Consider the following 14,124-nt stretch of genomic DNA (forward strand, 5'->3'; position numbering starts at 1 on the left):
CAGCCATTGGTGTGCAATGCTTCCCCAGCGGTTCCTGCAATGCGCTGCAAACCTGGCTAAGCGGAGGGGTGTGAGGAAACAGCGGTATCCCCCATCAGGGAGATGGGGAAACTGAGGCACCATAAACTCACGTAACTCCCTCCCAAGCTCTGATCTCCCCCACGGCCCGCCCCCAGCCACGTCCATTTCTGGGAGGAATTCCCGGGGGACTGGAGCAACGCCAAGAAGACTTCACGACTGGAATGGAAATGTCACTCCCACCCCAGTGTCCCGCAAGCAATGAGGTGCCCAGGAGGAGACACCGACAAGCCATCCACCCGAGAATTGGTGGGAAGCCTCGGCGCTCTCGGGGACAGGAAATCGTGACATGCCTGTCGCCGGGAGCACGGTGGCTTTTGGGCTGAGCGCTTCTGCGCTGGTGTTTGCTAAAAGCTTCGCGCACCGTTGCTGTTGCTGCTCTCTCTCCCCCGTGTATCCATATATATCCATCTATCCAAGTGCATGGTGTGTTTCTGCACTTACTCATGGTGACAGCACCTTCAGGAACTAGCTACTTTTGCAGATTTTAGTTGTCTCATGAGAAAAAATAATGGCCATTAGAATAATGCTGCGTTTTTACAGCGTTTTCCTTCTAGGGTTTTCTTCCAGCCTTACAGTTACAGAGGCTTGCTACGTTATACTGACCCTGTGGGCTCAGGAAACTCTCGGGTGTACAAGGAGGGGAGAGGAGGCACAGGCAAGCGTTGTGACTTGGCCAAGCCCATCCGGGGAGGCTGCGGCAGAGAGAGGCTTGACTCCACACGGTGTGGCCAGAGCATTCCTCTACCTCAACGGGCATGTTGTGCTTCGTCCAAACGTCATACGTGATGCTCCCAAAGGCTTTGGGAAGGGGAAGGAGAACGGAAAAGGAGCTTTCATCTGCAAAGAGGAGTATGGGATAGGAAGCTGTTGTAGCACAGCACAGGCCAGACTCCGGGCTGGTGTAAGACAGCAAAGCTGTGCTGGAAGCAGGAGACCAAAGGGAATTTTCCCCAGCAGTGGATCTGGCTTCAGCTCTTCTAAGAAGGGCTTTGTGTCAACAGCGATAGGCAGGAAGAGCCATATGAAAATTGGACTGAAATCCTGCACGCGTTGCCAGTTGGAGTGCAAACTGCTGTGGGAAAACTTACGGAGGAGTGCAATATTACCATGCAGAAATCAAAGGAACTGGTGATTCTGAAATACTTTTAGAGACTGAAGACAAATAAACTTTCCCGGCCTCTCACGCCACTGCATTAAGCAACGTGGCTTTGTCCTACAGGTCATAACTCTATATAAGTGGGCTCACTGCCCACACGCGCAGGGCACAGCACAGTGGCTTATAAATAAGCTGGTGCCCTCCTGGCTTACATCTTTTCCTTGCTCCTTCTGTTGAGATAGTACGTTGTCACATCTCAACGGACCTGCTGGGTGGTGTAGGCACGTTCTAGAAAATGTCCGAAGAGCTGCACAATAATCAAAAGGTGAATTCCCAGTGCTGGGAGACTTCTGAAGGTGAGGGAGAAGGAAGAAGGAAGAAATTAAGAGAGGGAGGGAGGGGAGAGAGAAGGCAGGAGGGAAAGAAGTATTTGCTGGATTTCCTCACCTTCCTGTGCTGTTCAGCCTTTTCTAATTTTCGAGACCCAACAGGATGAGGATGGGTTATCCCAGTGACAAAGCACCCCAAAACATTTTCCGCATGAGAAGCCATAGCCCTAAAAGTTCAGCAAAAGCTGCTGGCGCATGCCGCTACTTCGCTGTCGAATTAGTCAGTCTGCAGCTGGATACAAAACCCCTGTGCTTTGCACAAGGCATTTTCCGTAGAGCTGCCTGGTTTGCACTTGGATTTGAGAACCTGCCCACTCCATCCTCTGACTTGGGATTTGAAGAGCAGCATTATCCCCTCCATTGCTAGGGAATGGATCCCTAATCCTGTGTCAGGGAGCTGTGGCAATGGCAAGAGCGACAATGAAGTAGTGTTCAAGGGTCGCAGGAGTAGCTCTGCTCTACAGTGTACAAGACCCAGGATGGCTGTCCAGGTGCTTCCTGAGCGGGTGATATGTTGAAACCAGCATATTCAGCCCCAGGCCAGAACGGGAGCTGCTCCTAGCTTTTCAGTCACGACCAGAGGCTATAGCAAGTGACAGGAGGGAGCTCCATGTGTGGGGGGGCTTTTGCATCTTAGGGATGGCTTCTCGAATAAATGCCCCAAAATTGGGCCAGAACATAAGGAATGAGGAAGCAGAAACCCTCTGGGCTTTCCAAACCCTGCCAAGGACACAGCTTGAGAGCTGCTGGATATTACAGTGGCTTCTGGGGACACTAAAAAGGTTAAACTGGGCATAAACTGTCTTCATTCTCTGCCCAGCCCATCATAATAATGGGATTGCCAGAGCTTATTCATGTCGGATAATAACACTGTTTAACATGGCCACTTCTGAGGACACAAATATAACTCTCCATCTTGAAATATATATGGGACCAAACTGGCCATGCCAAGACCTTGGACATGGTATTTAAAGCTACCGGTGGCTGCAGCAGCTACACAAGAAGACTGAAACTCACCCTGCCTGCGTCTGGGCTCAGCTTGCCATAACTGATGTACGCTGCTTATTTGGGAATTATCATAGCTGCCGCTGAACTCTGTTCTCTTTTAATTTACATTTTTCGACCATCTCTTCCTTTCTCCTTTCTTGTCTTCCTCCCTACCACCTCTTCAGTAAGAAACCGTGTTGGAATATTCCAGCCTCTCTGTTTCATGAAGTTTCAGCCACCTCCAGCTCTTACATCTTCCATATGTGCTGGGTTTAACATTCTGTGAGAATGAAGATAAGGTCAGAGAACCATATGAAAGACTTGCATTTACTCCATCTTCAGAATACAAGTAAATCAAGATGAGTCTGAGCTGTAAGTTCAGGCTTGATTCTTTCCTAGTTACCAAACCCTTCCAGCTCTGCCTGGGGGTGGTAGGTGGCATGGTGTAGACGGGGGCTAGGGCTGGATCACTGCAGGGTGGATCTAAGTTTGGATTTTTCTCTAAGTTTCAGTGTTATCCAGTTTGGCCCCAGCCCAACCATAATCATTACCCCGGCCCCAAACCTGCTTCCTCCATGTGTCTGGGATGGTTATTCTTTTTTAGAGGTGATAAACTAACACATCATATGTGTTATCTATCTTTTGCAATAAATACCAAGCTGTCAGAATGAAAATGTCACAGAAATCATACATAAAGTATTTACATTAAAAAAGATAAACTCATACGAATTTGAGCAACCTTTCTGATGGGGCCATCATTTGCAGCAGGTTAGCCAGGTATTGCCAATGTTTCTATTTCTGGAGTTGAAATAAAACACAGCACATCGAAAAAGAGTCCTCAAACTGAAACAAAATGTATTTAACATGGTGCAACAGTCAATGCCATAGGAAATCACCATATAAGTATGCAGAGTCATATGTAATCTGCACATACTAATATGACTTTACGAATCTTGTATTACATGTAGATAGACACAGAATGGACTTGGGAGGAAGCATTTGTTGCCAGCTCCTCCAGGGGCTCGCTTTCTTACCTACTTGCCGTAGGGAGTGACGCTTTGCTTTTGAAAGTGACTGTATTGCGATCGTATCGCACTCTCCTGTCAGTCACGGTGGCTAATGATCTCCGCCATCCACACAACGAAATGGAACGGAGCTTGCTCAGCGCATGACCATCCCTTGTGGGATAGAGGTTGGGCAGGCGCCAGGTCCCTGGCGGGTCCTCAGTGTGGCCATAAGCTTCTCGGGCCCGTCCCTGGCTGGTGGGGCGTCTCCGGCCGGGCCAGGAGGGCAGCCCACAGCCCAGAGCGCAGCACTCTGCTCCACCAGGACCGGACACTCTCTGGCCTTGGCATTGCTGGGACTAATCCGATCGTTTCTGGAAGGAGCTGGGCCCGCTCAGAGGGGAGCCTTGCAGGGGCCCGGCAGGAGCAGCCGGGGCGGGTGGCTGCCAGCTGCGCTCCCTGCCCGGGGCTGGGGTGGCACTGCATCCCGCCTGGGAAGGTGGGAAGGTGGCAGCGGGCTACGGGCCAGAAGCCCTCCCCAGGGCACGTGGAAAGCTGAAGGATAACGTAGAGTTGTTCTGCAACTGCTCTAATAGATGCTGTGGGTGGAAGAGCTTCCTAACAACTCCAGCCTGTCAGTGGGAGGGTTAATACCACATTTGCCTTTTCCTCTCCAGCCCCTCTCCCTGTGCCCAGCCCGTGCAGCTCTGAGCAAGTGGTAGGAATGAAACAACCACAAACCAGACCCACAGTCCTAAAAATAGTGGCACCAACAGGACACTGATCTACATTACAGTTCTCAACAATCAGTAACAGGGGTGGAGCCGGACAAGGTTAACTACAGCTGGAAACGCAGCAGTGTCTCTGCTGCAGACCAGGCAGGGCAAGGTGAGCAAAGGGCTTTTTGCTTTATTGGTGTACGTCACTGCTCTGGGAAGAAAGTCCTCAGCACTTCTCAGGGGCACAGCCTGTGGCTGTGTCAGCAGTCAGTAACATTTGTGCCATGAATACCTTATTTTTGCCCAATGGAATGCAATTACATCCTAAAGACAACCTCACTGGCAAAACCCCAGAAAGTTTGGAAAGCGGAAGTGAGAAAACTAAAAAAAAAAAAGGAAGGTGAAGGTAAAGCGAGAGGAGAACATGAAGAAAGAGAAGAATAAACGACACAAGAAGAGGAAAAAAGGCTGGTGAAAATAAACTAATTTTAAAAATCACCGCATTTGGAGCTTGCAGGAGGTGACTCAGCGCCTGCAGATCTGAATTCTCTTTCTGCCTCGACTCTGGCTGGCTGCGTGCCTTTTGCCTTGCTCCCTCTGAGTTTCTTACCTTGCAGGGCAGCCAAGAGGGCAAATATATGCTGCAGAGCACAGGCTTTATAAATCCTCCAGCAGAAACAGTGGTCAAATGCTGTGAATGAAACGTAAAAAAAAAAAGACTGAAGGTGGGATGGGAGAACAGGCAGGGAGCCGAGGAGCAGAGAAAGGATGAGGAGCGAAAGAGCGAAAGGAAGAGGAGAGCGAAAGACTAGGGAGACCAGCCAAAGGAGGGGGGGAAGCTCTTGGAAATGAGGTTAGCCATCGGTCGGAGTGACTGCGTCCTCCTGCAATGGCAGGGAGAAGAGCTGAAGCTTGTCCTGCTGACCCGCTGTGGAGAACAGATGCTTGCAGGGTCCCTGCCAGCAGCACCTCTGCAAGCCCTGTCCTGGGGCAGAGGAGCCAACAGACCATGGAGGCCTGTCACAGAGAGGTTTCTAGACAGGAGGAGCGCCTGACATAGAAATGACGCCCATCACGCCCCTCTGGCCTGTGCACAATCAGGACAGGGAAGAAGCGGGCGTCGTGGTAGGTTGGGGGGTTTTCGTTGACAGCTAGCTGGCTGGAGTAGGAGCAGCACTGCTCGTCCTGGCAGCCCCGGTCCGCGATGCTGCTGCTGCGGCTCCTCCAGAGGCCTGTCCTGTGGGAGCCGTGGACGCGGCAGAGGGAGAAGCGGCTGGTGTTGAGGGAGAGGCGGGAGTTGCCACTGCAGCTGTGGAAAGCGTGGCGTGAGAAGATGGAGGAGGTGCTGGAGGCACGGTTGCAGCGCTCGCAGCCATGGGCCGTTTCGCCGTACCGGCACGCCGCATAGCTGTTGTAGGCTGGGGAGTTGGCCAGGTCCATGAGCATGGCCTCTGAATAGCTGGGGATCAGCTGCCGGTTGGTGCAGATGTGCCACTCCAGCTCGGTGCTGTCCTGCGTGGCATCTCGGGGCATGCAGTACCGGTACAAGGGCTCCTCCGCTGCCGTGGGCACTGTGTACTCCAGACCCAGCAGCTTCTCCACATGGTAGTGGACATAAGCAGTCCGATACTCTATGAGTACCCTGAGCGGCCATGAGATCATCAGGATGGCTGCCACCCAGAAAGCATAGTGGGACACGTACCATGGCAGATGATCGGGGTCCCCATAGGCCATCATGAGCTCTTTAAAGTCCACATTTTTGAGCTGCATGCCTTCCCTCACTTCCATGTAGTCATCCAGCCCCTCGATCTCCGTGAAGAAGTGAGCCCTCTGAGTCAGGTAAGAGTTCTCAGACTCGATGTTGGCAAAGCTGAAGCACTTGGTGAACCTCAGCTTGGTGGCTGTGTAGCTCTCCAGGCCCAGGAGCTCCTTGGAGATGTCCTTGTACCCGCAGTGAGAGTAGTCAAACTCAGCTTCAGCCACATGGGTGTTGACCCTCTCATGGTAGACTTGCGTGGTGGTGTAGGCATCACCGTTGCGGTAGCGGGTCACCTGCCGGGTTCGCCGCACAAAGTGGTAGCTGATGGCCTTCCACCAGATGCACGGCGTGGCTTGCTGCATGCGGTTGATACATTCATAGACACTGTCCACATCCGCCTTGTACTGCAGCTCTCTCTTGACGTGGCAGTGCCAGCACTCCACCAGGTACACCACGTACAGCATAGAGAGGAAGGCCAGTGGGATATAGACGTAGCCGTCTGAGCACGGGCTGTCATGGTAGATCATGGACTTGCCCTTGAAGGAGCTATCAAAGCTGAGCTTCGTGACCCGGGCCAGCTGACACCAGGCCACGGCACCCAGGCAGCCGTACATGAGGATGGAGAGCAGGAGGCATTTCCAGTGGGACTCTCGGCACATGCAGGCGCTCAGGGACTGCTTCACGGGGCGTTGCTTCAATCACACCACCAGGGAGGGGGAGAGAAGGACACAAAGAGAGCGAGGAAACTGTCAGTCACACCACTTTGCACAACGTACACAGTGACTGTTGCCTTCAAGACTGCATCTGGCTTGGCTCTCACCTGCCTGAGGACTGGGACACCACCCTGCTTAATATAAATGTGAATATAAACAGACATGCTGTGCCAGGGACAGAGATCTCTGGACCAAACGCTTTCCTTGCTTCCTCCTGCCTCTGGGGAGGGAAGCTGTTCACGTGGCAGTGACTTGCCATGCCCGCTCCCCTGCCAGATGGGCCCCCCTGCAGGGGGTGAGATGGGTCCCCATCTCCTTCTCCCTGTCTGGAGCCAGCATCATCTAAGCACCCTGCCATTTTCCAAGGCTGAGAGGGCTTTGCAGCATGCGAACCGCCAAAAGCATGGGGTTGTGGACTTGTCCGTTTGCTTCGCAAGTGCCCAGCGGCTGGGTTCCCACACAGTGCTGCTGGGGAGGCTTGGGAGAAGCATCCATCGCAGGGCCATGGCCAACACAGGGGACCAGCACTTTGTGGAGCTGGAGCTGCTGCCTGACTCAGAGCTGACTCACACCCAACCCTGAAACCTACCAAAAGACCGACACCATTTTTCTTGGAGGTGAGCCATCAGGAAAATCACTAGGTTCAAGCACATTTAGTTGAAAAAAATCTCAGGATTACAGCACGATGCAGCAGAGCTTCAGGCTGGTTAGAAGTCTTGCTCTGACCTAAAATACCTGAAAGCTTAAGCATGGCAGCTAAGGGTGTATGTGTGAATATTTAAAACATAGCACATCCCTCTCTTTCAAGTCCCAAAAGTCAGGCTGGGAGTAGAGCTGGAGTTTGCACTCTGTGTCCCCTGAGATGGTGTGATTGCAGTCCCTTACCCCAGCCATGGTGCAGTGAATCAGCTGCATAGTCATGTTAGGTTGGGCTATAGTAAAAAATGCCAAATCGAGCCAAGCAGCTAGAGGAAACAGAGTAGTCTCCCTGCAAAGACCAGTTACGTTACCAGCTGGCAGCTGCCTGTCTGTAGAAAGTGCCTGAAGCAAGACCCCCTGCTGCCCTGATAGGTAATGTGAAGGGCTGCCTGCGTCCCTCTTGTTACCGCCGTCTTTTGCCTCCCCCCTAACTCCCAGGAAATGACAGTGAGAAAGCAGATACACACTGATATTCATGCATCATCGTGCCCTCTGCCGAGGCTGATTTAATGCAAAAATAGAAGCACTGTTACTCCTTCTCCCAAGGGGTGACCTCTAATGCATCAAACTGCTCCATAGATGCCAATAGATGCTAGGTTTGGGAAATGCCTTCTCTTTCTCCCAGGATAAAGTTTGCCCCTAGTATAGCTTATCTCGGACCCACAACAGTTAGGATTCAGTAAGTAATCTTGAACCAGCAAGGAATTTAAGAAGCAGCACCTTATGACTCAGGAAATAATAACACGGTGCCACTAGAAATAGTTTACTGTCCTCTCAATAAGATGGAAGCATTGGCACCTGGCCTTGCAGGGGTCTGAGGTCAGATTTAATACTCCTTTTTGGGGGGAAGAAGAACCACTTCTAAGTAACTATAGAGGGTTTTATGGCTTGCTTTGAGCACTGCCAAACTAAACTAGACTTCATGGGATTTGGTTTTGATCTTGTAGCTTCTAATCTGACACTGTGTAAGTGCAGAGTGATTTTACTGATTTTAGGGAGCTACACTAGTATTCATCCGCAGGGATTAAGGGCAGAATCTGGCTCCTGAATCTTCCTGATGCATCCAGAAGGAATCTGTAAAAAATTTCAATTCTTATCTCAAGCCTTTTTTGTGTATGTGTCAGAATAAAGAATAATTATTCTAGACTATATTGTCTTTACAGTGGCCAAAATGTGTGTAGAGAAGCTAAGTGAGTTATGAAGGACACAGTACATAACTTTTCTGTAGGTAGGGCAGCGAAAAGACCTTAGTATGGGTGAGAATAAGGCTGTTTTCCTTAGCCTTTTGCAGGAAATCTTGAGGAAAGCCACAATGTGGCTTCAGGCAGTCACCAAACCAGCTGAAAAATAACTATGGGAGTTTTGGGGGTGAAACCCTGAGTCTACATGCCGTCATGGAGAGTTTAATCCCTTGAAACTCTTGTCAAATACCCACCATTCTGTTCCAGTGTGGTCACTGCCCCAGCATAGGCTTCTGTCCCAGCGGTACACTGGACCCTGGGTCAGAGCCCCTGGCTCTCCCCACTCATGGGAACTCCACCAGGAATCACTGCCTTCTATTCTTTGTCTCTTCTTGACATGGAACCAGAGTTTTTAAGTGCCGTAGTAATGCAAAAGTATAGATTGCAATGAAGAATTGCAAACCTCTACCCTTTTCTTTCTCCTGAAGGTTTTCTGAGGTGAAGAAAACTCTAAAAATTAACATCTCTCTACTCCAGTCACTGGGACAGAAAACAGCTGGGCAATATTCTAACTCGGGAATTTAAGTTCACACTCAGGTTTCCACAAGTACCTCTCAAGTAAAATCACATGCGGTTAATACTGTGAAGAATGCCAGTGGACCCAGAAAAAGCTGTGCAGGAGTCAGTTTTAATGTAACGTGAGTGCTCAAGTACTCCATGCAGCCCCAGGGACCCCAATTTTTATTATGACTTGTTTGAAGCGCTGTCAGCCCGGCCTGAGCGCAGCCATGCAAGGGGGCTGTCCCACATCAGTTAAGGCACTATTTGCCAAAGACAATCCCCACCTTCCCTTTATCTCACATCCCTTGACTAACAACTTCTGCTCTCGGCAGCTCTGTGGTCCAACTTACAACCCACACCTTGGCTTCTGCCCGAGGGGTAATTCAACCAGCGCTGCTGGTTAGGGCTATCAGAGGCTGTATCAGAGTGGGCAAATGTCTCCTCACGTGCTTAGCTCTATGAAATGCCATCTCCCCTTTGGGGAAGAGTCTCACCAGCCCTGAAGCAGCACCAGGCTGGGCTGGTAGAAGCTCAGAGGCTTGCCAGTCCAAGATAACACTTCTGTATGCGGCCTCTGGAGACACTTCAAAAATGGTTTTCAACCCACTGCACTGAAAGGGCTGGATCAGCCCGAGCCAGGCTACCTTCACTATTCTTACTGCAGCCTGTAAGAAAGGCAGCTTCTCTCCTCCTTGCCTTAGTGAAGACGTGCCACCATAGAGCCCACTGCCACATCTCTGTGATTCACACACCTACCAGTCCAGTTCAGCAGAGCCTTCACCTTCAAAACCCTTTGGGAGAAACATGATTCTTTTCTCCTGGCTCTTCTGTCCCACTGTCTCGTACCTTCCTGTGTTCCTAAGCAGATCCCACTCCTCGCAGTTCCTCAGTTATAAAAGGATCTCTCTTCGAGGGTCTACCCCCCAGAGCTGTCCCTCCTATTTCAAGTTCTGAATACGTTCATCTAGCTTATATCCCCTTATTTCTCCTCCCCTTTGCTGAAATAATTCTCTAACACAATTATACTACTAGAAGCACTATTAGAGTGTCTATAAGAAAAACTCAAAATAGAACATAATTACAATAAAAGTATCAGACATTCAAAAATTTAATAAGGAAATATATCTTTCCATCTCTCTCTGCATAACAAATTCATTAATATGATAAACCAGTGGCTCCCAGACTTTATTAATTAACATACCACCTTCTTGCAAGCATGATGTTTGTGGTACTACGTGGAATTTTCTCCTTTCCGCGCATAGTGTTTCAGATCGAAACAGGGCAGGCTTGTCTTTCTGGATGAGCACAATAAATGCTTAAGGAAAGTAATAATTTCCATGATAACTTGGGCCAGCCAACAAACGGGAGTTGCGTCCTTTGAGGAATGCTGCAGGATCTGTGTTGCTTTGACGTGGAACAAAAGCATAATCCCTGGAAAATGTTAATAGAGGAACATAACTGAAGAAAGCAAAGACAGAGAGCCTGACAGAAAGCCAGAGCCAGAGATTGCCCCAGAACAGATGAAGGTTCAGTCACCAGGCACTTTGCCTGTGAGCTAGGACTCACGGATTTGGGTCTCTAACCCAAATCAAGAGAGGTGTCCTTCCTCTCCTGCATACTGGGGGCTTTGCTTCGGGCTTTGCTTCCAGCACTGACCTGAAAGAACTCCTGACAGAAGACTAAACGAGGCATAGGTTGCCCAGAGAAGTTGTGGATGTCCCATTGCTGGAAGTGTTCAAGGTCAGGTTGGACAGGGCTTTCAGCAACCCAATCTAGTACAAGATGTCCCTGCCCATGGAGGGGGGGGTTGGACTAGATGATCTTTGAAGCCCTCTTCCAACCCAAACCGTTCTGTGATTCTACAACCACTTCTGCGAAGAGGGATGGCTTTGCCAAATCAAGAGTTTCACCCGAAAGGTCCTGACCAGCTCTGATGACAGCACAAATTGTGGAAATCTCCTGTTTTGGATGGAATGCTGTGACGATGCACAGCTGAGCTGTCAGTATTATTGTTTACGAATTTCAAGCCGTGTTAAAAACATACGCTATAAATAATGCCTTGCTACGCTCTGGCATGCTGCTGAACAGCTTTCAGAGGCCTCCCTTCTCATCATACCTGACCGGATTGGAAACTCCTGCTAACTCTTACCCAAGCTATTCATAGTCACAAGTCAAAATTCACTTTACTCTTCCACACTTAAAAACAACAACAAAAATATTTCCCAAATTCTTTAGTAGATCTCAGCACAAATGAGGAGAGCGTCACGGATGAGAAGTGGCACTTGTGGAGAGGGCCAAGGTTTGGGGACAGCTCTGCCCCAGGCAGTCAGCTCCGCAGCAGCGCTCTGCATTTGCGTCGGGTTTTTTTGGCCCATCATTTCCAGAAAGCTCAGGTCGAGCGAAAGGGTCTGTGTACCATGCAAAACGAAGAGGCAGCTCCACGTCCTCCCATGGCCTATTTTCTGTCTGTGGAGCCTTTTGAGACGCTAAACAATAGATGCTATTTAATTTGTTGCCGCAGTTGCTGGAAGTTAGTCTGGAAAGCCCTAACTGCCGACAGAGAACTGGAATTTCAACCGACACCTGTAGCAGACAGGAGTTTCCAGGCTGACAACACTTCAATTATTTCTCTTTCAAGAAAGTTCTGTGCAAAACTTCGTTTGCAAATGATAAAACATCCGGGCAGTGGCTGAAAGGGCAATTGCCTTCAAAGACACCCTCCGATGGCAGATGCCCAAGATCAAAAGCAGGTATGCAAGGACCGGTGTGGAGCCTCCCTCGCACACAGGCACACCCACCCAGTGCTCATCCTGGCTCTAGAGCAGCCAGGTCAGGTTCTGGCTGCAGCAACTGTAATTAAAATCATTAAAACATGCTCTGTGTTGTAGCAGTGCGCCGATTTGGGCTGCTAATCTCGCTCACCCGCAGAAAGGGTTGGAGAGAGAGCAGAGGGGGAGTGCACAGCCCGGCACATCCCCTGCTTAGCAGCTGGAACTGAGCATGCTCTGGTGGCAAGAGCAAGCGGCTGGTTTTGGCTCTCTGACCCATCCCTTGAATACTTGCGAGCGAGCAGCATTAAGATGCAGGCAAGTAAGTTGTAGCTGGTAACCATCCTAGAGTGAGTCTGCAAGCCACTGTACTGGCGGTGGCCAAGAATGTAAAAAATTACACACAGCCCCCAGCCCTGATTTCTCCTTAAAAGGCACATTTGAAATGTCAGGCTGACGCTAAAGAAGCAGAACAACATATTTCTGGGTGACCAAATTGTGCCTATGTCTCTAGGTCCCTTCCTTGATGGATACATAAGAACTGATGAATTTCCTGGGGTGCAGGTTGAGGCGGGCTGGCCATCCCCATTCTCCCAGGTGAGCCCCCCCCATTAGCAGGAGGAGGAAAAGCCACACTCAGAGAAAACCAGACAGATTCCACCAGCCCAGGTTTTTGGGTCCCTAACCTGAAACTCCGGTGCCTCTGTTTTACCAGTGACAGCTCGCTGCTTTTGCTGGCCTCTGGAGAGGAGTATATTTGACAGCAGGGGTCACCCTTGGTGATGGCTGGGATACTTTTGATATAATAAACAGCCAGACGGTTCTTTAGCACTTACAGGTAGTCACAGAAATTTCTCCTATTGACTTTGCAAAGCTATTCTGAGTCAGAAAGCCTTGGCTTCTATTACAACCCAAACTATATTTACACCTTAAGACTGGGAGACACTACACCTTCCCTCCGTAGCTCCCATATCGCACAGGCAATGCCATTTCACTCTACAGCCCTATGTGCAGCCCTGTAAGTGGTGGTAAAAGCTCATCTTCCATAAAGACACTCTGCTTTAACTGATAGACTAAAAGAAATGCAGAACCTGCGATCCACTTTGTAATTTGTTCTGGTGATGAAATTTTACTGCCATTGTAATTTTGCCTCACTTGAGCCCCTATTCGTGGCAGTGTGGATGCCCATTCTCTGGGTGATGGAAGACTCCTTTTATATGACTCTCTCCTCTCTCTGAATATACCTCTCCATTCTAATTATGACACCTCTCAGCCTTCTTTTTGACAATTTAAATGGGTCAAGGTCTTGAAGTCCTTCACTGCATAGTCCTTTTCCTAGCTCTTTTTGGTGCTCTGCTTTCTCTCCAGCGCCTTGAGATCCTTCTCAAACGTGTACCCTGCAAGTGGATACAGGACTTCAGCACTTATTTCACTGGCATCATACCAAAACATAAAATCACCTCCCATTCCCACTCATTCCCCCTTTTTACTGTCTTCAGGAGTTCCATGAGCAGATTTTTGCCCAGCACCACCCTGGGAGTTCATGTTCAACCACTCACCCGCTTTGCTCCCAGGTATTTTTCAAGTCACCGTTTCTGAGGACAGCCGAATGGTTGGCTGCACTCTCCACCCTGAAATGTGTAACTTCAGATTTGGCTTTGGATTGAATAGTAAAATTATCAAATGAAGCAGGTCCCTCTGTAGGACTGTGTTCATCTCATCGTTACAGACCAGCCTGCTAAAGTTTGTGCCAACTGTAAATGTTACCAGTACTGATTTTATGCTTAATTCCAGTGGATAGTGCCAAATCTGGTAATTATTCCTGCAGAACTCTGCCATTCTAATGGCTAAATACCCCGTTAACTTATACAAGACAATTGTCTTCATAAAAATAAGTGTCAATCATAAAAACAAGGCTCTCGGTCTTATGTGGACACCAAGGCGCTCCTCACGCTTCCAGTGCTCACTGCCAGGAGTCATCCCACACGCAGGTCTAGACACAATTCTAGGATAAATCCTCCCAAAGCTTTGGTGGAGCACATTATCACCTAGCTTGCTGTTGCGGTCTGCTATTCATCAGTAGCTGTATTTTACTCCAAAAGTAGCTGTACAGCAGTGTGGGCTTGAAGCATCTTTTTCTAGCTGCCTCGGTACTGCTGACGGCATG

The 14,124-nt window shown here is 49.5% G+C and overlaps 1 protein-coding gene across 1 annotated transcript; it reads right to left on the reverse strand.

The window, feature by feature from the left end:
• Positions 1-3,396: 3,396 nt before the first annotated feature.
• LOC104046373 (transmembrane protein 151B) lies at positions 3,397-6,832 on the reverse strand. The gene has a single exon (XM_064461236.1). The coding sequence runs from the start codon at positions 6,692-6,694 to the stop codon at positions 5,297-5,299; it is 1,398 nt and encodes a 465-aa protein (XP_064317306.1). The 5' UTR covers positions 6,695-6,832; the 3' UTR covers positions 3,397-5,296.
• Between the last annotated feature and the right edge of the window lie 7,292 nt (positions 6,833-14,124).

This window comes from Phalacrocorax carbo, chromosome 10 (genome assembly GCF_963921805.1).
Source record: "Phalacrocorax carbo chromosome 10, bPhaCar2.1, whole genome shotgun sequence".
In the NCBI taxonomy this organism is placed as follows: domain Eukaryota; kingdom Metazoa; phylum Chordata; class Aves; order Suliformes; family Phalacrocoracidae; genus Phalacrocorax; species Phalacrocorax carbo.

Excerpts from the sequence above, each read along its gene's own strand:
- LOC104046373 (XM_064461236.1), bottom strand. The coding sequence starts at position 6,694 with ATGTGCCGAGAGTCCCACTGGAAATGCCTCCTGCTCTCCATCCTCATG.